Source organism: Porites lutea, chromosome 6 (genome assembly GCF_958299795.1).
Source record: "Porites lutea chromosome 6, jaPorLute2.1, whole genome shotgun sequence".
Lineage (NCBI taxonomy): Eukaryota > Metazoa > Cnidaria > Anthozoa > Scleractinia > Poritidae > Porites > Porites lutea.
In genome coordinates, this window is record NC_133206.1 from 29847244 (window position 1) to 29875123 (window position 27880).

General features: G+C 40.1%; 5 protein-coding genes and 3 pseudogenes across 5 annotated transcripts in view; all 8 read left to right on the top strand.

Moving 5' to 3' along the window:
• The window catches only part of LOC140941470 (adenylosuccinate lyase-like), a 113290-nt gene that overhangs the window by 77231 nt on the left and 8179 nt on the right, over window positions 1-27880 (top strand). The gene's annotated exons all lie outside the window — the stretch shown is intronic.
• On the top strand, window positions 3647-4685 carry LOC140940706 (uncharacterized; annotated as a pseudogene).
• LOC140941570 (uncharacterized) lies at window positions 5936-8281 on the top strand (annotated as a pseudogene).
• Window positions 10668-13484, top strand: LOC140941144 (uncharacterized). Its single transcript, XM_073390114.1, has one exon. It carries the CDS (start codon window positions 10778-10780, stop codon window positions 12329-12331), a length of 1554 nt encoding a protein of 517 aa, XP_073246215.1. The 5' UTR covers window positions 10668-10777; the 3' UTR covers window positions 12332-13484.
• On the top strand, window positions 14927-16019 carry LOC140940707 (uncharacterized; annotated as a pseudogene).
• Window positions 17299-19254, top strand: LOC140941309 (uncharacterized). Its single transcript, XM_073390290.1, has one exon. The coding sequence runs from the start codon at window positions 17652-17654 to the stop codon at window positions 19215-19217; it is 1566 nt and encodes a 521-aa protein (XP_073246391.1). The 5' UTR covers window positions 17299-17651; the 3' UTR covers window positions 19218-19254.
• LOC140941292 (uncharacterized) lies at window positions 22268-26069 on the top strand. Its single transcript, XM_073390273.1, has one exon. The coding sequence runs from the start codon at window positions 22380-22382 to the stop codon at window positions 23922-23924; it is 1545 nt and encodes a 514-aa protein (XP_073246374.1). The 5' UTR covers window positions 22268-22379; the 3' UTR covers window positions 23925-26069.
• The window catches only part of LOC140941710 (uncharacterized), a 2768-nt gene continuing 1169 nt past the window's right edge, over window positions 26282-27880 (top strand). Inside the window, exon 1 of the mRNA XM_073390723.1 lies at window positions 26282-27880. This exon is cut by the window's right edge and continues 1169 nt beyond it. Coding sequence (XP_073246824.1) covers window positions 26714-27880 — 1167 coding nt within the window. The 5' untranslated portion in view covers window positions 26282-26713.

The following is a 27880-nucleotide window of genomic DNA, read 5'->3' on the forward strand; positions in this document are numbered from 1 at the left end:
GGTTTCATTCAGCTTTACAACTTCATGTACAACCGCAGTGATGATATTTGTTTTTTGGACTGCAATGACACTGTGTTAATTTACATCTCACTTGTTTCCTGTTGTTAAGGCCAAAAACACTTCAGGAGTTATAATAGATGATATCAGTTGTAGGGGGCCTTTCTCAAAGTTTTAAAGGAGCTGTATTATAAAAAAGAAAGAATATGTGGTATTAGACGCACGGTCATTAAAACTAGGATGTTTTAAGAAATGACAACAACAACAGCAGCAACCTTATTTCAGCAATTTAACTTAAGTATTTACCGGCATTGTACAGCAGATAGCAGCTGCTAATCTAGGCGGGACAGACGAACAATTAAGAAATGGTAAACGTGCAGCGTGCAACCATGGAGTTATGGATGCACGCGGGAGGTTGCTAAGCACGAAAGAAGCGTAAGAGTCGCACGAGGCGATAGCCGAGTGCGACTCTAGCTTCTTGAGTGCTTAGCAAACCTCCCAAGTGCATCCATAACTCCATGGTTGCACAGCTGCAACGTTTACCATTTCTTTTATAACATAATCGAAAGAGGAAAACATTATTTTCCATTTGCCTTCAGTTGAGTCATCGGTTCTAGTTCATGTATGCTGCCATCTGCCCGCGCGTAAACAAATCACGTTCTATGTTTTTCAAAAACTTGTCTTTGAGTTTTTCTTTCGCTGAATCAACCGTTCTCCGTCTTCAGGTAAATTGCAAAAACGTTTTTCGTTGTTATTCTGAATGGCATCTGTCTACTTGCTCTTAATATTAGGGTAAAAACTTTGAGGGAAAACTATAGCTGCAACTATAAACAAAAAGACTCTAAAAACTAAGCTAAACCTAAATAAATGAAATAATTATCAAGCTTATTTATGTGACAATTTTTGAAATAAACGTAAAGTAGAAATGAGAAAATTTGACCGTAATTCCTTAAGGATAAAAGGTAACACTAATTTCAAAAAGAAATTAACTAGCTTTGTATCGAAATCTGTCTGGGGAAATCCAGCTATGAAAGTCAAAGTTGCAACTGAAATTCGCCGACACACAGCCGGCGCTGAAGCTGTTGTTTTTAGACCGTTCTCTGAACGACTGTTATGAATGAACACTGAGGAACAAAATAATACACACAGAATTTATTTTTTGAAAAATTTATTTGAAAACCCAAATGTTTCTGTACTCAAATGAAATTCGCTTATTCCAGTGTAATGTGCCTGTTTAAACTCAACTAAAATTTTTAATCGATGCGATGAAAACTTCACAACAAAGCTGTCTAGAATTTGAGCGTGTTTCCTAAAATATTTGCTTGAATTTAGCATCAGCTTGATCAAAAAGTCAATAACACAATGCTAATTGATAAATTTACATTTCAAATAGAGTTCTCTTCTATAAAAAACACACAAAATGTACCTTAAATCTTCGCTCGCTCGATTTTCCTTCAGCCGATTCTAGCGCGAGGAAAACAGTGATTCATTCATCCAGGGCAAATTTGTCGCTTGATCTTTTGTCTTTTTTTCCTTCAAAACGACAGCTTAGTATTTTTCTTCAACTTCCACTTTTCATCTGTGCATTTCATTGGTGTATTTTACCGTCAGGAGAGGAGATTTGTTGAATTTGCCTAAATTTTACCGCGCTAGCTCAGTTTCTTGGCGTGCACCCACGGGCAAATGGTAGTGGCTGACTGACCAATCAGAGCGCGCGATTTACTTGTGTTATGTTATAAGTGAGGGTTAACCGTTAATGAATATTATTACATAAACACAGAGTTAAGGAAACGATAACTTTAGAACTTTGAGAGAAAAAACTTGAAAGACTTACTTAATTGTTAAGCTAGTCCAACTTTTTGTATAATGATAGATGTTTCTATTTAGTCATTTTCTTTTTCTAATATATTTAGCAGAAGTCGGCGAATTTCTCTTTTAAATACTTTCGTGGGTAGATTTCGCAAGGTACTCAGTATATCATTCCACAGTATTACACCAAATCTAGGAGAAGAACGCTTATGTATCTCTAACCCAAAGCTTTGTACTTAAAAATTCCTGGAGGTGGATGATGGCGTGTTGTATGTATGAATACTGGAGTTTTTTAAAAAATATTTGCATAATATTTAAAGGAGCGTTAGTGACTGCGAATTATTGTGTAAACACCGGCATACGTAACTAACAAAATGTTGGCAGGATTTATCGTTCACTTTTTCTACTTAAATAAAATGGTAAGTGACTATTACTGTTTCTTCACAAGGGAAAATCGTATGAAATCTACACAGAAAAAATGTCCTGCTTTTAGATTAATCACGTAAAATTTAGGGCGATAGAAATCAAACCATATTATGAGTATGGCCTTAATTTAGAACCACCTTGTATGTACAGCTTTTGGTAGGACTGTGGTGCGTATGCTCAGCGGTATTACGCGCCAAGAGTGTGTGTGAAACATGGCATAGCCTGCGTGCAAGATCTCCAAGGAGCGCCGCCAGAGCGCCCTGGAGAGCTTGCTAGCAGGCTAAATATGGCAGAAATCGTTGTGTTTACTGTTCCCTCTACGTGTTAACACGGGCTGGTTTACACAGCACGGTAGAAGCTACAAAAAAAGGTTCCCTCTAAGCACTTGATTGCAATGATGGCAGTTCGAGGGTTAAAGTTTTCGGTATTTTCACACGTCTACAAAATTACATTGCTTCCGAGTTTTTCTTTTCTTTTCCGACCTTGTCAACAGCTACTACCCGACAGTGCGACCAAAAAATCTTGCTCACTCTGATTCATTTGAAAGGCACACTTAGATTTTTATACTCGAAATTGATATAGAGGTGCATCGCATAAGTTTGAATCATTGTCAGAGAGTGTTAATTTAGTGACTTGAACCACCACCTACCCCTCCCCTAAGTCAACATTAACACTTACCTCTCGTCAGGTGGTAACGAGGCGTAGGATGTTGTTCCTGAAAAACTAGGAAGTTTTCAGAAATTCCAGGGCTTGCGAATGATAACAAACGCCAGCCGTATATGAAACTAGAAAAACCATGTGTCGTTCACTTTTTCTACTTGATATAAAAGGATAAATAATAGTTTTGTTTCTCTAAGACAAAACTCGTAAAAAAAATTGTTTCACAGAAAAGGGGATGACTCTCCTTTAGAATAAACACAGGAAATGTTGATACAGTGGAAGCTCTCGTGAGCGGACACCCTCGGGACGCGAAAAGATGTCCGTAACGGGACACACAGTATAGGCATGGCTTTATTTACGGACTCTGAATTGAGAACCCCCTTTTTAAGCACAGTACATAATATCATCAGAAGATTCTGCAAATACTTTAATTGTTAAAACTATTATTAGACGAGGTTGAGCAAAATATGGTGATTTGTCAGTGGCGAGCAGATCATAATTGATCTGCGGGAAAACACTGCGATAATCGGGTTCGATAATTGTTCCATTATTCGGTCAACGAAATATCTGCCATTTTGACGCCAAAGCGATCGCAAGAAGGAGAAAAGGGCGGTGCTATTTGCGTATGAGCAGAAGATTATTTGCAGCCAAACACAGTTGAACGACATTGCCCATGAGCAGACCATTATTTGTAGGCAGTTATCTGCAGGTCACGTGTTGGGCTCTCGGCCAATGAAAAGGAAGAAAAATTTGCATGAAATGGCGATTGTCGCTTTGGAAGGCCATAAAGTGCGCATTTTGCATATAGATTCTTGGCGGCGTTGCGTTGGGGTCACTCGCTATTTCAATACTGATGTTGAATTTGAGAACTTTAGAGTTCTTTTCTTTAATGTACAGAAAACTAACTGGACGGCGGTTTCCAAGAGATATCAGAGAATAATAGTGACAATTTCTATAACAGAAACCTTCGTGATTCAGCTGTGGTTGCTTCTTCTTATGTTGACAATGTTTGAAAGTAGTTTGATAAAAAAGCTCAATCTAATCACACTGAATCTTCTGGGCGCATCATTCGACACTTGTTTCAGGCTCTATTGTCAGATGTACGGCGTTAACGTAAAGTCTTGGATGTCTTAACCGCTCAACTGCCTCTTCTTTTGCTGGCGAGTAACAGTTTACTCATTGGCAGAGAAATAGCAAAGAACAGCGAAAGAAGCAAAAGAATCAAGAAAGCGATCAAGGTAATGGCCATGCTGGTAGCTCAGTTTGCTTTTGGAATTCCAATCACTTTTAGTTTCGTTTACGTCCTGACACCTCTGTATGGTAAAGCATCTCAAACCTACAGAGCGATCATAGCCGGGGCTTTGCCCTTAGTAACTGCTATTCCAAAGGTAATTGTACGCTTGTCGGCGCAAAGAATCGATTTTTGTACATCCAGGAGCTTCGCACATGCTGTTAAACGTACTCCACAGCGCTTCCGCCATCGTTTTTTGCGTTATGCAAGCCGTAGCGGACCTGTGTGAAATCAAACTTTTTACTCTTCTCAGCTTCGCGCATGGTGCAATAGACTTGCTGGAAAGGTTATCCGCATTTATCTTTGGTACTTTGTTTACAAGAAGCTCAAAAGAGACGAGAGGGAAACCATTTTGAAAGCAAATCAATTTCGCTCGCTAAGGAGCATGCGCTTTGTGGCCGATATGAGCATTCAGATGATCCTGGGCGAATCAACATCATTGATAGCAGCGGTCGGTTTCATTCAGCTTTACAACTTCATGTACAACCGCAATGGTGCTTGATACAAACGATTCTACTGAATTTTCCAGAGATACTGATGACAATCCCTGTGTGATTTCTCCCAATGCGAAGTTTATAATTTTGTCGCAATTCGTGCCGCGTGTGGATTCGTTGAGCGAGTACTGGAAGTGGACACCGTTCTGTTATATTTCTATCGGTTTGGTTTGTGTCAACAAATTTCGTGTTAAATGGTGTCCATAAACTTTGTTTTTTACATGTTTATGTCTTCTGTTCAGGGCGCTTTTCGTGGCGACCATATTGTTTGCGGCGGTAACTTCTGACTGAATTGAGGTCTGCATTACCTGGCGCTCATTATAAACGCGCGCGATGTACATGCAAACCTTACAAAGTTTCTTATACTTTGATAATGAAGAAGCGGTTGGGGTTTTATTTAAGGTTTAGATATAGTGTGGGTATAAGTGAACAAATACTTTTCCTCTCCGAATTGGTAGTTTGTTGAAACGAAACCGGAAATGCTTAACACGTAAACGAGATTGCGCGGGACCGTCGTTGGAGTATGACTTATAGTAAAATTTTTCTATGTCTTATTGTTAAAGAAAAGAAAATGACAATTTGGCGACCACTTGTTGCAATCTGGCGCTTGAAAATGGTCATTTACTCGTCAGATGACGCCTATATTAAAATGTTAAGTTTGGACTCTGTGAAATAAAAAAGGTGAACGAACCACTTTGCATTTTATAATTTCCCGAAACCTTTTACGGTTCACTACGTTTCAAATAGCTTTGATTTTTTAAAAGATCCTATTTATTGAGTCGTCTTAATCTTGGAAAACGAAAACAGAACATTGTCCACTTGTCTGCAGTTCTTTTCCTTGCTCCCTTCAGGAAAAAATACTTAGCCTATATTAAAATGTTAATTTGGACACTGTCAAATAAAAAAGAAAAACGGACTTTGCATTATAAAATTTCCCTAAATTTTTTTACGGTTCACTACGTTTCAAATAGCTTTTATTTTTGGAAAGATCTCAGCTTATTAAGTCGCCTTAATCTTAGAGAACGAAAACAGTGCATTGTCCACTTGTCTTCAATTTTTTTCTTCACCGCCTTGAGGAAAAAAACACTTAAAGGACACAGATACCACAGTCATTTACATTATTTTCGTCTTTCCAAGAACTGATCGATATAAACAACTTGCTTTTCTTGGAGCTTCTGACAAATGACGACAATGTTCTTTGTTCTGTGAATAGAGCCAGGGAATATAATAGCTAGAAAACAAAGAAAACTTCACAGGTTTTGCACACGGGGGTAAACCCCAACAACCTTGTCTTAGAGCTTCTGACAAATAACGACAATGGTCTTGGTTCTATAAAGAGGTGAGATTTGAAGAACTTGAAATTCAGCCGAGAAGAAGCAGTAAGGCAGTGAGGAGTATTTGATTTTCACTAAGATAGTTGATAAACTAATGGGAGCTGCTTTCTCGCTCGAAGGCGTGTTCGCGTACATCTCGGAGACGTTCGCCGCTGGATTGATTCAGTCTTACCAAGGACAAGGCCTTCGAGAGGACGCTCCATTACTGCAACGCCAAAAGTCCTTGGACGATTTCAAAAAGTTTGATATAAATGATGAGATTTTTCAAGAGTACGATCCTCCTTCAGAAGACGACAGCAAAATGGGATGGAAGAGATCTCGCCCGCCAACATGGCGACTGTCGCTTTGGAAGCCATGAAGCATGCGTTTTGTATTCAAATTCTTGGTGGCGTTGCGTTGGGATCGCTCGCTATTGTAATACTGGTCCTAGATTTCAATACCGTTGATCTTTGCTATGATATGCAGTCCAAAAACTGGACGGCGATACCTAAAAGAATTCAGGCGGTCATGGTGACAGCTGATACAACCGAAGCCTACTTGGTTCAACTGTGGCCGTTTCTCGTTGTGTTGACAATGTTTGGTTGGCGTTTGATAAAGGAACTCAATCTACTATTTCTCAATCTTCTGGGCGCTTTCCTCGACACTTGTTACAAGCTTTATTTACAAGTTTACGGTATTTACCACAAGCCCTGGAAGTCATTTCCTCTGAACGGCCGGTTTGTTCTCTTGTTGTTGATGTACAAATTGGTCATTGGCAAAGACATAGCTAAGAAAAGCGAAACCGAAAGAAACAAAAGGATCAAGAAAGTGATCAAGGTATCGGCGATGCTGGTAGCTTAGTTTGCTTTTGGAATACCGATCACATATGGTTTCGTGTACGTCCTAATACCTCTGTATCGCGAAGTATCTGAAACCTACAGAACGATTATAGGCGGGGCATTGCCTCTAGTAACTGCTATACCAAAGGTGATTGTACGCTTGGCAGCGCAAAGAATCGATTTCCTTCATCCAGGAGATTCGCACGTATTGTTAAACGTACTCCACAGCACGACTGCCATCGCTTTTCGTATGATGCAAGAGAACTGACCAGCCTCCGACTTTTCATTCTCCTCAGCTTCGCGCATGGTGTAATAGACTTGTTGGAAAGGTTGACTATCGTTATTCGTGATTATTTTTGGTACTTTATTAACAAGAAGCTCAAAAGAGACAGTGGTGAAACCATTTTGAAAGCAAGTCAATTTCGCTCGCCAAGGAGCATGCGCTTTGTGGCCGATATGAGCATTCAGATGATCCTTGGCGAATCCACGTCATTGATAGCAGCGGTCGGTTTCATTCAGCTTTACAACTTCATGTACAACCGCACTGATGCTTCCTCCGCGTCTACCAACATGGTTTATATCACCCAATTTTGCATTCGCGTCTCCATTGCTATAAGCATCGATTTCGTTTTTAACTCGTTCTCGTTTTGGCTGCAGATGTCCTATTTAAATATCGCAGTGGTGCGCGTCTTTACCACCCACTTGTTTGCTGTTGTAAAAGATAAAAACACTTCAGGAGTTATAAAATATGACCATAGTTGCAAGGGGCCTTTCTCAAAGTTTTAACTGATGGGTTTTTTGATGCTGCAAAAAAAAAGAATGACAGAAAAATGTTGCTCAATCTCATTTATTTGAAAAGCAACACTTAACACTTGAATTATCGAAATTGATACAGAGGTGCATCCCATAAGTTTGAATCTGTGTGAGAGTGTTAATTTAGTGACTTGAACCACCACCTACCCCTTCCCTAAGTCAACATTAACACTTCTCACTAGCGCAAAATTGTGACTTATCGGAGGGATAGGTGGTCACGAGGCGTAGGATGTTGTCGTTTACTTTTTCTACCTGATATGACAGGGTAAATAACAATTTTGTTTAAATTGTAAGACAAAAATCGTAAAAAAATACATTTGCTTCATAGAAGAGGGGATGTCTCTCATGTAGAATAGACACAGGAAGTGCTGATCCTTTCTTTGTTGTTGTTGTCATTTCGGTGCCAATTATGGCGATGGGAGAAGAAACACTGCATAGGCATGGCTCTATTTACAGATTTTGAATTCAGAACCACCTTTTTTAGCTCAGTACACAATTTCATCAGAAAGTTTTGCTAATACTGGTAGTCATTAAAAATTTGAAGTGTATTCAACCAAAAAGGGGCATTATGTGAACTCACTGCATTATTTATTGCATAATCATTGACATGATTTTGTGGGGCGGGCGCAAAATAGATCCCATTTCTGGGCTGTAATGTAAGAAAACCGCCGTGAAAGATATTGTGTGTTGGGGGGGGGGGGGGGGGGGGGGGCGGGAAGGTAGCTAAAGTGGCTAAAAAAAAACAAGTTTTACAGAAAAGTTTTACGAGAGACGCTTTTAGAACTGCGCCTTTCGCACGCAAAAATAAATGCAGAAATGCGCTGAGAAATGCATTCACAGACACCATCACTCGTAGACTCATATTTGTCGTATCGAGATCTTGCCATGCAATATCATATCCCTTTGCCAGAAAACAAACATTAAACTGTTCCTTTTGGTGATTACATTAGACCTAATCCCTTAATTCAGAAATTAAATCAAAACTGTTTTCCCGTTTTGTGAGAATTGTAGCTGAACTTATAACCATACCTTTGACAGGTGCAGTGGCAAAGATTTGGAGGGTAATTCGAGCCAGATATAGCCAATTATGACGCGTAATAATTTACTTTTGCTTTTAATGGAGGTCAACTGAGTAGTGCTCTGATAAAGTGAATAAGTTTTCTCGGTTTGAGAGTGATCATTATCGTGGATAAGGATTGAATTTGGACATGAATCTGGATCGCAACACATTTTCAAGCTCTCCCAGTAGACAGTTAAGTCTTGTTTGGTTTTTATTTTAAGACGATTTTGAAAAACAAGAGGAAAGTATTAAAGATATAGACGACGAAAGATTTCTTTACGTCGATACTTTTAGCTTTAAGATACTAAACAATTATTGGATGAGGGTTTTGTGATATTCGCAATAATCAAGTTCGGGGTAAGTGTTATCAGCCGAGCCGAAGGATAGGACATCACAAAAACCCGAATCTAATAATTGATTTATTGTACATTGTTTTGAAGAAAATAACGACAAACACAGCGTCGCAAAGAACCTGAATTGATATTGTTATTGGAAATCATGCATTGCGCGCGCAACCTACAGATTAGTTAGTTATCTGCGAGCAGTAGGTTGCGCTGATTTCCAAAATTAGCTGTAGTCTCTTGGCCAATGAGAAGACAGATAGTTAGTATAAAGTATACTAATTTAAATTAGTGTGCTCAGTCAAGAGGTGTTTAGTAGTATTCCGGCAATCCGTGGAATGCTGGTTTTCAAATGTAAATCGAAACCATTCAATAGATAAGCGAGAAAACCTAAATATAATGGGGTAGTAACATTTTAAAATATCGCTCGCTAAGGCTCAAGTCTGCCAAGCAAGTGTATGTGAAATTTAGGGCGCTTTCGGAAAAGACAGCGCTGGCCGTGAGGGAGGAAGACGTGCGCACGCATCGGCGGTTATCTCGCCCATATATTTCTTATAAGCCTACAACATAAGCTACCAAGGCTGCTTATCATTAGTAGTCAGAACTGCCTGGTTAGACCAGATTATATAGAGAGAATCCCACTATTAAACAAGACTCAGTATCCAGCGAGATCACTCTATTCGCAAATATCAGTCATGCACGGCATTTATGGGTTTATGGCGAAAACTCACGGAGAACTATCCTATTTCTTTTTTCACCATACCAGGTCCTGGCCGGTGTGGCCGAGCCGTTCTGACTGTAATAAGCACCCTAAGACTCTCTGTGCATTTTTTCATTCCTGAGAAATTACGAAAGATGTTTTACCCATGTTTAAAGAGCTTAGTATGGAGACACCATTTGACCATTTTTTTTTCTGTGCTACCTCATTTTGTTACATGGTTTACTATAAGGAGGTCACAAAGAGAAACACACATAAGATATTAAAATAACTTAAAGACTGACTTTAGCTCGTTGTACTAAGGTCATTCTTTCAGAAGATTCGCGCGTGTTTTACAGGCTCATTCCGGTTACCCGCCTGTTCGTGGCAAGTTCCAAGATCACAGCATATTTTTGGAGTGAGTCTTCCATTGATCTTAAGTTCGTTTTTTCCCATATGGCTTAAATCAAACTTAGCTTGTGACTCAAAATTGTAGTTGAAGTATTTCCGCCAGGCCATTTTTAGTGATAAGAATAAATTTCCCTATGCTTTGATAAACCTTATTCAAATGAGGGAGACAAAAAGGCCTCTGTTTGCATTTCTATAACTTCCCGGAATTTTTTAACGGTTCAGTACCCCAAAAGTTATAGGGTTATACCTTTTCTTCTATACGTTTGTATCGCGTTTCAAATAGATTGTATATTTTTAAAAGATCGAGATTACTTGATCGTGAGTTGCCTTATTCTTTGAAAACGATAAGTGTACATGTCCTTTTGTTTTAAATTCTTCTCTGTGCTGCCTTGGGGAGAAAAAAAAACGCTTAAAAGGTCACAGATGCCAAAATTAAGCTCATATTTCGTCTTTCTAAGAACTAATTGATCACAACAACAACAGTCTGGTCATGGAGCCTCTGACAAATGGCGACTATATTCCTGGTTCTATATAAGCAGTGAGATTGGTAGAACCCAAAAGACAGTCGAGATGAGGCAGTAAAGCAGCCGGAAGTATTCGATCTTTGACTATTTAGTTATAAGCCAATGGCAGCTGCTCCTTTGTCGCTCGAAGGCTTGTTTGCGTACATCTCGGAGAGGTTCGCCGCTGGAGTGATTCAGTCCTACCAAGGGCAAGTACTTTTAGAGGACGCTCCATTACTGCAACGCAAAGATCCCTTGGAGGATTTCAAAAAGTTCAATCGAAATGATGAGATTTTTCAAGAGTACGATCCTCCCTCAGGGGACGACAGCAAAATGGGATGGAAGAGATCCCGCCCGCCAACATGGCGACTGTCGCTGTGGAAAGCCATGGAGCATGCGTTTTGTATTCAAATTCTTGGTGGTGTTGCGTTGGGATCGCTCGCTATTGTAATACTGGTCCTAGATATCAATACCGTCGATCTTTGCTATGATATGAAGTCCAAAAACTGGACGACGATTCCCAAAAGAATTCAGGCGGTCATGGTGACAGCTGATACAACCGAAGCCTTCTTCGTTGAACTGTGGACGTTTCTCGTTGTTTTGACAATGTTTGGTTGGCGTTTGATAAAGGAATTCAATCTACTATTTCTCAATCTTCTGGGCCCTTGTTTCGACACTTGTTACAGGCTTTATTTACAAGTTTACGGCATTTACGACAATCCCTGGAGGACAGTCCCTGCCAACGTCCTCTTTCTTCTCTTGTTGTTGATGAACAGTTTGATCATTGGCAGAGACATTGCTAAGAAAAGTGAAACTGAAAGGAACAAAAGAATCAAGAAAGCGATCAAGGTAGCGGCGATGCTGGTAGCTCAGTTTGCTTTTGGAATACCGATCACATATGGTTTCGTGTACGTCCTAATACCTCTGTATGGCGAAGTATCTGAAACCTACAGAGCGATTATAACCGGGGCATTGCCTCTAGTAACTGCAATACCAAAGGTGATTGTACGCTTGGCGGCGCAAAGAATCGATTTCCTTCACGTCCTCCACAGTGCAAGTGCCATCGTTTTTCGTGTTATGCAAGCGGAATTGACCAGCCTCCGACTTTTTATTCTCCTCAGCTTCGCGCATGGTGCAATAGACTTGGTGGAAAGGTTGACTATCGTTATTCGTGATTATGCTTGGTACTTTATTTATAAGAAGCTCAAAAGAGACAGTAAGGAAACAATTTTAAGAGCAAATCAATTTCGCTCGCCGAGGAGTATGCGCTTTGTGGCCGATATGAGCATTCAGATGATCCTTTTCGAATCAACATCGTTGATAGCAGCGGTCGGTTTCATTCAGCTTTACAAATTCATGTACAACCGCAGTGATACTTCCTCGGCGTCTACCAACATGGTTTTTATAACCCAATTCTTCATTCGCGTCTCCATTGCTATTAGCATCGATTTCGTTTTTAACTCGTTCTCGATTTGGCTGCAGATGGCCTATTTAAATATCGCAGTGGTGCGCGTCTGGCGCAAGAAATGGCGGAAACATATGCTCGTTGCTTTTATTTTGACTGCCTTGACACTGTGTTACTTTATATCTGACTTGTTTGCTGTTGTCGAGGCCAAAAACACTTCAGGAGTTATAAAAGATGATATCAGTTGCAGGGGGCCTTTCTCAAAGTTTTAAAGGGGCTGTATCATAAAAATAAGAAAGAATAGGTAATATTAGACGCACGGTCATTAAAACTAGAATGTTTTAAAAAATGACAACAACAACTGCAACCTTTTTTCAACAATTTAACTTAAGTAATTACCGGCATTGAACAGCAGATAGCAGCTGCTAATCTAGGCGGGACAGAGGAACAAGTGAGGGTTAACTGTTAATGATTATTATTACATAAACACAAAGTTAAGGAAACAATAACTTTAGAACTTTGAGAGTAAAATCAGTGGAAACTTTAAAGACTTACTTAATTGCTAAGCCAGTCCAACTTTTTTAATAATGATAGGTGTTTCTATATAGTCATTTTCTTTTACCAAAATATCTAGGAGAAGTCGGTGAATTTTTCTTTTAAATACTTTCTCGGGTAGATTTCGCAAGCTACTCAGTATCTCATTCCACAGCATTACGCCAAATCTGGAAAAACTGAAGAACGCTTATGTATCTCTAACCCAAAGCTTTGTACTTAAAAATTCCTGAGGGTGGATGACCGCGTGTTGTATGTATGAATACTGGAGGTTTTAAAAAATGTTTACATAATATGTAAAGGAGCGTTAGGAACTGCAAATTATTATAGACTTTAAGATCCAACGACGTGACGGCAATGAGAGCGTCGCTTAAAAAGTGAGTTCGCGTTCTTGCAGTCTTTATCGCAATTATTCGTACCCACTTACTTTGTCCAATGTAGGCGAGCCCTCCGGGAGTTGAATTCCTAGGGACCATATTCAAGTACAGAAAGAGAAATTAAATTTCGTCGTCGCTTGTTTACATCCTTCATTTTCTCGTCGTAGTCGTGCAAAAACGGGCAAAGAAATGTACAAAAAAGCGTTATGCACGTGCAAAGTTGTTGTTTTACTTATAAAACCTATTGTTTATTTGACGTTCTCGTAGCCGTCCGCGTGTTCGGATCTGAAAATCCCTATTGTAAACACCAGCATACGTAACTAACAAAATTTTGGCAGGATTTATCGTTCACTTTTTCTACTTAAATAAAATCGTAAATGACTATTACTGTTTATTCACAAGGGAAAGTCTTATGAAAACTACACAAAAAATGTCCTGCTTTTAGATTAATTACGTAAACTTTAGGGCGATAGGAATCAAATCATATTATTGGTATGGCCTTATTCACAGTCTTTAGAACCACCTTGTATGTACAGCTATTGGTAGGACTGTGGTGCGTGTGCTCAGCGGTATTACGCGCCAAGAGTGTGTGTGAAACATGGCATAGCCTGCGTGCAAGATCTCCAGGGAGCGCCGCCAGAGCTCCCTGGAGAGCTTGCTAGCAGGCTAAACGTGGCAGAAATCGTTGTGTTTACTGTTCCCTCTGCGTGTCAACACAGGCTGGTTTACACAGCATGGTAGAAGCTACAAAAAAAAGGTTGCCTCTAAGCACTTGACTGCAATGGTGGCAGTTCGAGGGTTAAAGTTTTCGGTATTTTCACACGTCTACACGAGTTTTTCTTTTCTTTTCCGACCTTGTCAACAGCTACGACCCGACAGTGCGACCACAAAATCTTGCTCACTCCGATTCATTTGAAAGGCACACTTGAATTTTTCTACTCGAAATTGATATAGGGGGGCATCTCATAAGTTTGAATCTGTGTGAGAGAGTGTTAATTTAGTGACTTGAACCACTACCTACTCCTTCCCTAAGTCAACATTAACACTTACTTTTCACCTCGGGCAAAATTGTGACTTAGGGGAGGATCAGGTGGTAACGATTGAACCAGACAGTAGGGTAACGCGGCCCACACCGGAGATGCATATTCTAAAATGGGCCGCACAAGGCTACAATAAACCTGAATGAGATCAGCTGGGGGAGGCCTGATTTCATTAAGACACGCAAAACGTAGAGACGCTTGCGTGCTCTCTTCACAATATAGTCGCAGTGAATAGACCACGATAAATTGTGCGACAGGCGGACACCGAGCACTTATAAGATGGTACCTGATCTATAATACAGCCCGACATCTGTAAGGGAGATAGGTCGGAGGGCTTATACTATAAGAAATCTATGCGTAACTCTTTACATTTGGATGGATATAGCTTCATACCATGACTACTAGCATAAGAACAAATATCCCTAGCTACAAAGGGCAGCATGCTGGTTGAACATCTAGGAATAATCTCTAAGACTGAGAGATCGTTCTGATACTTAACTCTAGTTTTCCAGTCCTTCACTAGGTTGTTGACGAGGATTGCAAACAACACGGGGGGCTGGTCTTGTTCCCTGAGAGATACCGCCCCTTGGAATAACGCTGTTGGAGAAAGTACTACCGATTTTGACTTGTTGCGACCTTCCCGTCAAGAAGGCCCCAATGCATCTAATTAAGGTCTCATGCACCCCCAAACCGCGAAGCTCAGATACCAAAACAGAATGATCCACCAGGTCAAATCCTTTGCTAAAGTCGGTAAACAAGATGCGAGCATAGCAATGGCTGTTGTCAAGCGCTTATACAGTGAAGCAAGTAAACGAGCGCTTGCGTAGTTGATCTGCCTGGGAGTGCAAACTGTTTTAGATCAATTTTATCGATGACTTGATTAAATAGGGGGGCTAACATGAAACCCTCAAATATTTTAAACCCTCAAATATTTATTTTGATAAAAAAGATCAATCTAATCACACTGAATCTTCTGGGCGCGTCATTCGACACTTGCTTCAGGCTCTATTGTCAGATGTACGGCGTTAACGTAAAGTCTTGGATGTCTTAACCGCTCAACTGCCTCTTCTTTTGCTGGCGAGTAACAGTTTACTCATTGGCAGAGAAATAGCAAAGAACAGCGAAAGAAGCAAAAGAATCAAGAAAGCGATCAAGGTAATGGCCATGCTGGTAGCTCAGTTTGCTTTGGGAATCCCGATCACTTTTGGTCTCGTGTACGTCCTGATACCTCTGTATGGTAAAGCATCTCAAACCTACAGAGCGATCATAGCCGGGACTTTGCTCCTAGTAACTGCTATTCCAAAGGTCGTTGTACGCTTGGAGGCACAAAGAATCGACTTTCTTCATCCAGGCGATTCGCACGTGCTGTTAAACGTACTATTCAGCGCGCCCTCCATCGTTTTTCGCGTTATGCAAGCGGACCTTTTCGAAATCAAACTTTTTACTCTCCTCAGCTTCGCGCATGGTGCAATAAACTTGCTGGAAAGGTGGACAATCCTTATTCGCGATTTTGTTTGGTACTTTATTTACAAGAAGCTCAAAACAGACGAGAGGGAAACCATTTTGAAAGCAAATCAATTTTGTTCGCCAAGGAGCATGCGCTTTGTCGCCGATATGAGCATTCAGATGATCCTTGGCGAATCAACGTCATTGATAGCAGCGGTCGGTTTCTTCCAGAGTTACAAGTTTATATACAGCGGTCAAAAGGCGTTGTCCGTTATAACCGAATTTTTCGTTCGCGTCTCCATTGTTATTAGCATCGACTTTGCTTTTAATTCTTTAGCCTTTTGGCTGCAGATGTCCTAAATGAATGTTGCCGTAGATCGTGTTTGGAAGAGGAAATGGCGGAAACACATGACTATTCCTTTACTGTGACAGCCTTGACCATGCTTTACTTTGCTGGTCGCTTATTGCCCATTGTGAGCGCCAAAAGTTCTTCAAATAGCACAATGAGCAAGGTGAACTGTTCACAGCTCATCTTAGAGTCGTGACCTAAGAAAATTTATTTTGTCTCTCTTTTGTTATAAGTTTCAGCGCACCTCCATCGTAACCGTTCTAAGTCATAGAAAGAGTTGTTTTGTACAACGGCCATATAAACCTTGAGTAAGAAACAGATTACTTCAGTTAATTAGTGAATTTCCATCTCCCGGGGTGAGAGCTTACTCCTTTTTAAAAGCTTCACAGGTGTGTACTTCGCTATAGGGCATGGATTTTTAACCGTTAGTGTGGTCTTATATTTGGTCTAGATTTTACTGAACCATTTGTGTTTGCAATTGTGTGAGGCAGTTTTGTCGCCATTCGTACCGCGTGTGGATTCGCTGAGCGAGTACTTTAAGTGGACACCGTTTTGCTATACTGATTTCTATCGGTTTGGTTGGTGTCCACACATTTCGTGTTGAATGGTATCCATAAGCTTTGTTTTTGACATTTTTATGTCTTCTTGACATGTTTATGTCTTCTGTCCAGAGCGGTTTTCGTGACCGCCGTATTGTTTATGGCAGTTAGCTCTGTCTGCAGTACTTTGGGTGCATTATAAATGGGCGTGATGTCCATGCAAACTTTGCAAAATTTCTTATACTTTGGTAAAGAGGAAGCGGTTTGTGGTTTACTTAAGGTTTAGATATAGTGTGTGTAAAAGTGAACAAAAACTTTTCCTCTCCGAATGGGTAGTTCGTTGAAGCAAAACCGAAGCTGCTTAACACGTAGACGAGAGTAGTATGGCTGTTAATAAAATTTTTCCATGTCTTTTTGTTAAAGAAAAGAAAATAACAAATTGGCGACCAGTTGTTGCAATCTGGCGCTTGAAAATGTTCATTTACTCGTCATATGGCGCCTATATCAAAATGTTAATTTTGGACTCTGTCAAATAAAAAAGGTGAACGGAGCCCTTTGCATTTTATAATTTCCCGAAACTTTTTACGGTTCAGTACGTTTCAAATAGCTTTGTTTTTTTAAAAGATCCGATTTATTGAGTCGTCGTAATCTTGGAAAACGAAAGCAGAACATGTCTTCGACACTTGTCTTCAATTCTTTTCCTTGCTCCCTTCAGGAAAAAACACTTAGCCTATATTAAAATGTTAATTTCGACACTGTCACAAAAAAAAAAAGAAAAACGGACTTTGCATTTATAATTTCCCTAAATTTTTTAAGGTTCACAACGTTTCAAATAGCTTTTATTTTTGAAAAGATCTCGACTTACTGAGTCGCCTTACTCTTGGAGCACGAAAACAGTGCATTGTCCACTTGTCTTCAATTTTTTTCTTCGCCGCCTTGAGGAAGAAAACACTTAAGGGACACAGATACCACAGTCATTTACATTTTGTCTTTCCAAGAACTGATCGATATAAACAACTTCCTTTTCTTGGAGCTTCTGACAGATGACGACAATGTTCTTTGTTCTATGAATAGAGCCAGGGAATATAATAGCTAGAAAACAAAGAAAAACTTCACAGGTTTTGCACACGGAGGTAAACTCAACAACTTTGTCTTAGAGCTTCTGACAAATAACGACAATGTTCTTGGTTCTATAAAGAGGTGAGATTTGAAGAACTTAAAATTCAGCCGAGAAGAAGCAGTAAGGCCGTGAGGAGTATTTGATTTTCACTAAGATAGTTGATAAACTAATGGGAGCTGTTCCTTTCTCGCTCGAAGGCGTGTTCGCGTACATCTCGGAGACGTTCGCCGCTGGAGTGATCCAGTCTTACCAAGGACAAGTACTTCTAGAGGAAGTTCCATTAGTACGACGCCAAGATCCCTTGGAGGATTTCAAAAAGTTCAATCGAAATGATGAGATTTTTCAAGAGTACGATCCTCCTTCAGGGGACGACAGCAAAATGGGATGGAAGAGATCTCGCCCGCCAACATGGCGACTGTCGCTTTGGAAAGCCATGAAGCATGCGTTTTGTATTCAAATTCTTGGCGGCGTTGCGTTGGGATCGCTTGCTACTGTAATACTGGTCCTAGATTTGAATACCGTCGCTCTCTGCTATGATATACAGTCCAAAAACTGGACGGCGATACCTAAAAGAATTCAGGCGGTCATGGTGACAGCTGATACAACCGAAGCCTACTTGGTTCAACTGTGGTCGTTTCTCGTTGTGTTGACCATGTTTGGTTGGCGTTTGATAAAGGAACTCAATCTACTGTTTCTCAATCTTCTGGGAGCTTTCCTCGACACTTGTTACAGGCTTTATTTACAAGTTTACGGTATTTACCACAAGCCCTGGAGGTCATTCCCTCTTAACGGCCTGTTTGTTCTCTTGTTGTTAATGAACAGTTTGATCATTGGCAAACACATAGCTAAGAAAAGCGAAACCGAAAGAAACAAAAGAATAAAGAAAGCGATCAAGGTATCGGCGATGCTGGTAGCTCAGTTTGCTTTTGGAATACCGATCGCATATTGTCTCGTGTACGTCCTGATACCCTTGTATGGCGAAGTATCTGAAACCTACAGAGCGATTATAGCCGGGGCATTGCCTCTAGTTACTGCTATACCCAAGGTCATTGTACGCTTGGCGGCGCAAAGAATCGATTTCCTTCATCCAGGAGATTCGCACGTATTGTTAAACGTACTCCACAGCACAACTGCCATCGTTTTTCGCGTTATGCAAGCGGAACTGACCAGCCTCCGACTTTTCATTCTCCTCAGCTTCGCGCATGGTGCAATAGACTTGCTGGAAAGGTTGACTATCGTTATTCGCGATTATTTTTGGTACTTTGTTTACAAGAAGCTCAAAAGAGACAGTGGTGAAACCATTTTAAGAGCAAATCAATTTCGCTCGCCGAGGAGTATGCGCTTTGTGGCCGATATGAGCATTCAGATGATCCTCTGCGAATCAACATCATTGATAGCAGCGGTCGGTTTCATTCAGCTTTACAACTTCATGTACAACCGCAATGACGCTTCCTCGAAGTCTATCACCCAATTTTTCATTCGCGTCTCCATTGCGATAAGCATCGATTTCTTTTTTAACTCGTTCTCGTTTTGGCTGCAGATGTCCTATTTGAATATCGCAGTGGTGAGCGTCTGGCGCAAGAAATGGCGGAAACATATGCTCGTTGCTTCTATTTTGACTGCAATGACACTGTGTTACTTTACATCTCACTTGTTTGCTGTTGTTAAGGCTAAAAGCACTTCAGGGGTAATAATAGCTAATATCAGTTGCATGGGTCCTTTCTCAAAATTTTAAAGAGGCCTTGTCACGGTCGTCTAGTTTCTTTTGTTATTGATGCCAGTTACGCTTCCTTTGTCGCTATTGAACTTGAGAAATTATCTGTGAATGACAGAATGACGAAAATGTCTCCCAAGCTTTATATCAAACGTTACAAACAACAGAATGAACTTTGTAAAACGTCTTTATATATTTATTTATTTATTTATTTATTTGGTTTTTACACACATTACATAAAACAGAGAAAAATTTAATTTAATTTATTAATTAATTTTATGTCCTTTTTGGCTACTGCTTTTTGTTTCTTTTGCATTTAAGAATTTTCTAACTTTGAAAACCTGTTTTGAAAAACACCAATTGCAATCCGTTTCCATCTTCTTCGAGTTTGTCCATCCATGCCTCCTTTTTTATTTGCTGTGTTATTTATACCTTCGTTTAATGTTTTGAGCGATTGTTTTTATGTTTCACTCATTTTGGTGGGGATTTCCACTGTTTGAATTTTGATAAATTTCGTGAGACAGCTCCTTAAAGTTCAATATTTCCAAGTGATTTTCAAATCAATTTCGCTCGCCAAGGAGCATGCACTTTGTGGCCGATGTGTGCATTTAGATGAATCAACGTGATTGATAGCAGCGGTCGGTTTCATTCAGCTTTTCAACTTCATGTACAACCGTAGCGATGCATCCTCGGCGTCTAGTGGTTTTTGTTACCCAATCTTCCATTCGCGTCTCCATCGCTATTAGCATCGATTTCGTTTTTAACCCCTTCTCGTTTTAGCTGCAGATGTCCTATTTAAACATTGCAGTGGTGCGCGTCTCGAGGAAGAAATGGCGGAAACATATGCTCATTGCTTTCATTTTGACAGCAGTGACACTGTGTTACTTTACCACTCACTTATTTGCTGTTGTGAAAGACAAAAACACTTCAGGAGTTATAGCAAAGGGCTTTTCTCTAAGTTTTAAGTGATATACTTTTGAAGGCCGGATTTTTCATGCTTCACCCAGACAGTATGACAGAGTAATGCTGCTCAATCTCATTCATTTGAAAGGTCACACTTGGATTAAATACTTGAAATGCATGTAGAGTTGCATCGATTAAGTTTGAGTCCGTGTGAGAGAGTGTTTGTTTAGTTGAATGTTTACCAAAAGAAGAAAGAGAACGCATTAGGCGCAGGATGTTACTCGAGGGAAAACTAAATAGTTTTCCGAAATTAGGGGACCTGCGAATGATCACAAACGCCAGGATATGTAACTAAAAAACGCCGGATGGCATAATGTGTCGTTCACTTTCTCTACTTGATATGAAAGGCTAAATAATAATTTTTTTGTTTTTCTAGGGCAAAAATCGTAAAAAAAAAACATTTTTTTTAATAAAAGATGGGATCTCTTTTAGATTAAACACAGGAAATGTTGATCTTTTCTTTGTTGTTGTTTTTGTCATTTCAGTGCCAAATATGGCGATGGGAAACGAAACGCCGTATGTATAGGCATGCGCATGACTTTATTCAGAGGCTTTGAATTCAGAACCACCTTTTTCTACTTACTAGACAATATCATGAGAAGGTTCTGCCAATACTAGCAGTCATAATAAGTTTGAAGTGCGTCCGACGGGAAGGGAGATTATAGGGAGCTTTAGCATCGACGACGGCAACGGCAGCGAAAACGTCAGTTTTAAAATGAATTCCCGTTTTTTCAATCTTTGTCGCATTTATTCCAATTTGCTGAAAATGGCAAGTATAGGCGAATTTCCCTGGAGTTGATTTCTTGAGGACCGCACTCAAGTTTAGAGAGAGAAAAAGAGATTCGTCGTCGCTTGTTTACGTCCTCCATAAAACTCGCAATTGGGTATTTTCACGTCGTAGTCGTGGAAGGACGGTAAAGAAGTGTACAAAAAAGCGTGATGCACGTGCAAAGTTGTTGTTTTGCGTAATAAACCTATTGCTTTTTTGACGTCCTGGTTGCCGTCGCCGTAGTCGTTGCTAAAGCTCCCTTATATCAGAGAGGTGAACTCAATGCAAAATTTCACTGCATAATCATCGACGTGATTTTGAGTGGCCGGCACAAAGGAGATACCAGTTTCTCGCTGTTAGAAAGCCCCTGAGAAGCGAATTGTGCGGGGAAGGGGGGGGGGGGGGGGGGCAGATAATGTGGCTTCAAAAACGGAAAAGTTTGACGAGAAACGCCGTTAGGACTGCGCCCTTCGGACGCAAGAATAAATGGAGATATGCGCTAAGAAACGCATTCACAGACGTGTTTACGAGATCACACCATGCTATGCTATGTGACTTTGCCAGAAAACAAACATGAAATAGCATTGTTCCTTTTTGTCAGTGCGTGAGGCCTCTTTTCTACTTTTGAAATGTTAAATTGAAGCTGCTTTTCCTGCGAAACGTAGCGTGAACCTATGGAATGAGCATGCCCTTGACTGGTGCTGATGCAAAGATTTGGAGGGTAACTCGAGCCAGATATAGTCACTAATGAACTATAATGATTTACTTTTGCTTTGAGTAAAAATTGATTGAGTGGTGCTTTGAAATAATGGATAAGTGGTCTCAGTTCGAATGTGATAATTATCGAGGATTCAATTTGGATATGAAGGAGAGCAGGGAGAGAAACACAGTTTAAGACATATGGCCATCTATCCTTATGGCTTGAATCAAGCTTAGCTCGTGACTCAAACTTGAGTTGGGTTCGTTTTACTACTGTTTTCATCCATGAGAATCGCACGAGCTTTACAGGTCAGCCATTCCGGTTACTTGTCTGTTCGTGACAAGTTTTAAGACAATAGTATATTTTTAGAGTGTATTTTTCCATTGATCTTTTGTTCTGTTTTTCCCTCTTGCTTGAGAAAAGGTCGCCGTTAACAACAGTTCTTCGATCAGAAAAACAGAATCTAGACACGCACGTGCTTTACAGGCTCATTCCAGTTACCTGTCTGTTTGTGGCAAGTTCCAAGATAAATGGTATATTTTTAGAGCGCAGTTTTACATTTTTGTTTAGTTCGTTTTTTCTCTTTCTTGAGAAAAGGTACTGTTAACAAGAATTGGTCTATCAAAACAACAGATTCTAGAAACTTTTTTAAAACAGGTACCCTTGGTTTTGTTTAGCAAACACCTTACCTTGGTTTGTACGACTTGATAAAGAGCTGATTTGGTTTGTTGAGATATAATATTATTAAAAAATGGGAAGTGCTTTATCCTTGTTCGAAGGCGTCGTTGTTTACATGGTGGAGACATTTACCGCTGGTGTTATTCAGTCCTGTCAGGGACAAGAACAACAAAACGTATCGTTATTGCAAGACCAAAATCCCCTGGAGGATTTTAGAACATTTGATCGAAACGACGAGATTTTTCAAGAATATGACCCACCTCCTGGAGACGACAGCAAAATGGGATGGAAAAGATCTCGTCCTACCCGGCTAATGTCGCTATGGAAGGCCATGAATTGCGCATTTTGCATTCAGATTCTTGGCGGCGTTGCGTTGGGGTCGCTTGCAATTTTAATACTGATTATAAATTTTAACACTGTAGATCTTTGCTATGATCTGCAACGAAGCAACTGGACATCGCTTCCTAAGAGATATCAGTTAATTATACTGACAGTTGCTACCTCAGAAGCCTACGTTATACAGCTTTGGACTTTTCTTGTTGTGTTAACGATGTTTGACTGGAGTTTAATAAAGAAACTCAATCTATTGACACTGAATCTTCTGTGCGCGTTCTTGGACACATGTTACAGGCTTTATTTACAGGTGTACGGCGTGTATAGGAGTCCTTGGATGCCTTACCCGCTTAACGGCCTCTTTGTTTTTATGTTGGTGATGAACGGCTTTCTCATTGGCCGGGAAATAGCGAACAACAGCGAAACCGAGAGGAAAACAAGAATGAAAAAAGCGATTAAGGTATCAGTAATACTGCTCTCTCAGTTTGCATTTGGGCTTCCGATCACACTAAGTGTCGTGCGTGTCCTAATACCCTTGTATGGCAAAGTATCTGAAACCTACAGAGCGATTATAGCCGGGGCGTTGCCTCTAGTAACTGCTATACCAAAGGTCATTGTACGCTTGGCGGCGCAAAGAATCGGTTTCCTTCATCCAGGAGATGCGCACGTGCTGTTAATCGTACTCTTCAGCGTTTCCGCCATCGTTTTTCGCGTTATGCAAGCGGAACTGAACAGCCTTAAACTTTACATCATTCTCAGCTTCGCGCATGGTGCGATAGACTTGCTAGAAAGGTTGACTATCGTTATTCGCGATTATGTTTGGTACTTCATTTACAAGAAGCTCAAAAGAGACAAGAGGGAAACTATTTTGAAAGCAAATCAATTTCGCTCGCCGAGGAGCATGCGCTTTGTGGCCGATATGAGCATTCAGATGATCTTGGGCGAATCCACGTCATTGATAGCAGCGGTCGGTGTCATCCAGCTTTACAACTTCTTGTATAACGGTAAAGATACTTCGTCCGAAATCACCGAATTTTTTAAGCGCGTCTCCATTGCTCTTAGCATTGACTTTGCTTTTAATTCTTTATCGTTTTGGCTGCAGATGTCGTATATGAATGTTGCCGTGGTTCGCGTTTGGAGGAAGAAGTGGCGGAAACACATGTTCATTGCTTTTATTTTGATTACCGTGACAATGTTTTATTTTTCTGGTGACTTTTTTTTTCTTGTGAGAGCCAAAAACACTTCAAAAGCCACGAATTGCACGGAGCCGTTCTCAAAGTTTTGAACATAGTTAGTGTAGGAGACCGGTTATGAAAAGGGGCAAACATCTTGCCGTAGATTCCGGAATCCAGGTACTAGATTCCGGATTCTCGGTCAGTGGAACTTGGATTCCCTTCATTACTGGTATTCCGGATGCCAAAGCCCAGGATTCCGGATTCAACAAGCAAACATTTCTTGGATTCCAGAATCATTAAAAATGGGAGAAATTACACCCTTAACTTGCATGCTTTCAAATGGTGGAACTAGTCTGCTAAAAACTCACGATTTTGCCGAACTGTTTTCGATCGCTCACATTAGCAGTAGTGTCATTTTTATGCAGGTTAGCGACAATTAGCGACAAAATTTGCCTTTTTTACGTTTAACTGCGAGAAATGTGTATCCTTCCTTTACTTCCAATCTTGCAAGTCGGTTGTAAAGTGGTTTATTGGAAGGACCAGCCAGTTAAGATAAGAGTTTTGCTTATTTTAAGCTTTTTTGTTCGTTTGAGTGCCGTCATAAGCAGTACACTTTTTTACAATGTTTGCTGCGATATCAATCACGTGAAACAGTGTTTCCTCCGAAGTACAACATGAGACGCGGTATTTTCTCTGATACCAAACACGAGACACAGTATTTCCTCCGATATCAAACACGAGACACAGTATTTCCTCCGACATCAAACACGAGACACAAGTGTTTCCACTGATATCAAACACAAGTCACAATTGTTTCACCGATATCAAACACGCGCGATATAGTGTTTCCTCCGTCATCCAAACAGCAACAACTGGGTTGAAATCAAGGGGTGCCGTCGAGATTTTTTTAAAACTTTCTTAAGGAATTTAGACATAGCTTTTGGGAAATTTAGATATAGCTTCTAAAATTATCAATAATTCTTTAGAAAAATTTAAAGCATTCAAGTTCGCGAATTAAATGGTAATGAAGATCCAATTTCTAAACCTTCTCTAAGGAAGTGATTTCCCTTGTTTTCTCTTCATGAAATGCTAAAAGCAAGAGAGAAGGAATAAACGATCAGAGGAGTTGGATCAAGGTGTTTTTAACCTGAAAAACACAAAACGGGGAGTTTTTGGGCGGCTTGAAAAGCTACCGTTGAAGACGAGAAGATCTTTTCATTTTACGAATAATCCTTTTTTTTTCTGAGAAAACCGGAGCTAAAAGCAGAACCGTGTTTCATCAGATTTAGAAACACTAATGAATGAAACATATACTTTCTTTGGTATTTACTCTGAATAGTGTATGAGTTTTTGAAGAAGTGTTAGTTTTGGATGTATCTTGTTGGAGTGCTTTTAAGAAGAGTACTTAGTTAATTACAACTGAGGTGCTCTGATGTCAAGAATATTTGGACAGTATCATCAAGAACATGAAAGCAGTGTCAGTTTGAAAGTTTCATTGATATCGGTATGAATGTATTGTTTTTATTAAGAGTGTTTAATAGATATTGCCTGCAATGTGCTTATTTTTAATAAGTGAGGTAAAGTATTACGTAAAGTATTTAGATAAAAATGTCTTCTTTGTGTTGAACAAGGTTGTAGAAATCGTGTTCAGTAAAATGAAATTACCTCGTAGTATATTTTTCTTCCTTCCTCGTTTTCTATCTTCCTTTCTTAGTCTCGTAGCAGGTACATTGCGCGTTGCATGAGATTAAAAGCCGAGGGGACTGAAGCGTGCACTTTTTTTTTCATTCAAAATATAATTTATTATCATAGAATGGTAAAATCTTTCTGTATTTACACCCTCAGGTTATCAGAGGATGTTTAGCCTTTTTTGAGTACGGGTGATCTTGTAGTTATTGCTGGGTTTGTTATTTACGACCTTTTGTGTCCTCTGGAGCGGAAAGAATTGGAGTTCTGATTTGTACTGTAATGTCTGCTCAATTTATAAATGACAAATAGAAACCTAAGCCTCCGAGGACACTTGATGCAACGTTGATCCTTCCTACTATTATACTCACATGTATTAATCCTTTCACTGCCAGAGTGTTTGATGGAGTTTTGTAAGGTGACTCTAACTTTTGAGTCTGTGGACGAAATCCTATGATGTGTCCATTCAAATGAAAGCTCTCTGCCTGTACTTTCACATGATGCTATTTGTTTGTCAAAATTTTAGAAAATGAAATTCACAAATTTGGTCGAAATTTGCCTTTGGCCACATTTGGCAGTAAAAGGGTAAACAGGTATGGACTCATGACCCACGGAGGATTGTGTGACCTCTGCTTTTAAATTATACAGAATATGCTTCGTAAAGAAAGAGTACCACAAAGTTTCATCACAAAAATGGGATGTATATTCACCAAGTCAGCTTTCGTTGTGAGCATTAATTTGGTCGTATGCTTTGTTTAACTTTATTTAAATAAACACATTAAAAGATCCTTTTTGAATTTTATGATTTCCCGGAATTGTTTACTTTTGTTACTGTCAAAAAGTACAGGTCATTCTGGTCGACTACTCGTTCGTATCGCGTTTCAAATAATTCGTATTTTTTAAGGATTTCGATTACTCGAGCCGCCGTACTATTTGAGTACAAAAATGTACGTACATATCCAGTGGTCTTAAACTCTTCTCCTCGCTACCTTGAAGGGAAAAAAACTTTTAAAAAGTCAAAAATCCGAAATTTATGCGCATAACTCTTTCCGAGAATTGATCGATCACGCAGGAGACGTTCAGTCAAATGGCGAGTGTTCTATATAAGGACAACACACAGCTATGCGATTTCAGTTTCAGGAACTCAAAAGCCAGCGTGGAAGCAGAGGAGCAGTTAGAAGTTTTCCTTATTTACTTGAGGGAATTATAAGCAATGGCAGCGACTCCATTCTCGCTCGAAGGCTTGTTTTTGTACTTCGCGGAGACGTTCACCGCTGGGGTGATTCAGTCTTATCAAGGTCAACAACAACTCAATGCACCGTTATTACATGGCCAAGACCCGCTGGAGGATTTTAAAAAGTTTAATCGAAACGACGAGATTTTTCAAGAATATGACCCCCCTCCTGGGGACGACAGCAAAATGGGATGGAAAAGATCTCGTCCAACACGACTAAAGTCGCTATGGAAAGGCATGAAGTATGCATTTCACATTCAGTTTCTTGGAGGCGTTGCGTTGGGGTCTCTCGCCTTTTCAATACTTATTTTGAATTTAAACACTATAGATATTTGCTTTGATGTGCAATACCCTCACTGGACGGCGGTTTCCAAGAAATATCAGAGAATGATAGTAGCATTTTCTATAATAGAATCCTCCGTGATTCAGCTGTGGACTTTTCTTGTTGTGTTGACAATGTTTGAGTGGCGTTTGATAAAGAAACTCAATCTACTGACGTTGAATCTTCTGGGCGCGCTGTTGGACCCGTGTATCAGGCTGTATGCTCGCTTATACGGCGTGTTCAGAAAGCCTTGGATGTCGTACCCTTGTAACGGTCTCTTTGTTCTCATATTAGTGACAAACAGTTTAATCATTGGCAGAGAAATAGCAAAGAACAGCAAAACGGAAAGGAACAAAAGAATAAAAAAAACGATCCAGGTATTGGCCATGCTGATAGCTCAGTTTGCCTTTGGAATCCCGATCACATTTGGTCTCGTGTACGTTCTGATACCTTTGTATGGCGAAGCATCTGAAACCTACAGAGCGGTCATAGCCGGGGCAGTGCCTCTAGCAACTGCTATTCCAAAGGTCATTGTACGCTTGGCGGCGCAAAGAATCGATTTCCTTCATCCAGGCGATTCGCACGTGCTGTTAATCGTACTCTACAGCGCCTCCGCCATCGTTTTTCGCGTTATGCAAGCGGAACTGAACAGCCTTAAACTTTACATCATTCTCAGCTTCGCGCATGGTGCGATAGACTTGCTGGAAAGATTGACTATCGTTATTCGCGATTATATTTGGTACTTCATTTACAAGAAGCTCAAAAGAGACGGGAGAGAATTAATTTTGAAAGCAAATCAATTTCGCTCGCCACGGAGCATGCGC

Bases quoted from the DNA above. Each gene is read 5' to 3' on its own strand.
- LOC140941144 (XM_073390114.1), top strand. From the start codon at position 10,778: ATGGCAGCTGCTCCTTTGTCGCTCGAAGGCTTGTTTGCGTACATCTCG.
- LOC140941309 (XM_073390290.1), top strand. From the start codon at position 17,652: ATGGGAGCTGTTCCTTTCTCGCTCGAAGGCGTGTTCGCGTACATCTCG.
- LOC140941292 (XM_073390273.1), top strand. From the start codon at position 22,380: ATGGGAAGTGCTTTATCCTTGTTCGAAGGCGTCGTTGTTTACATGGTG.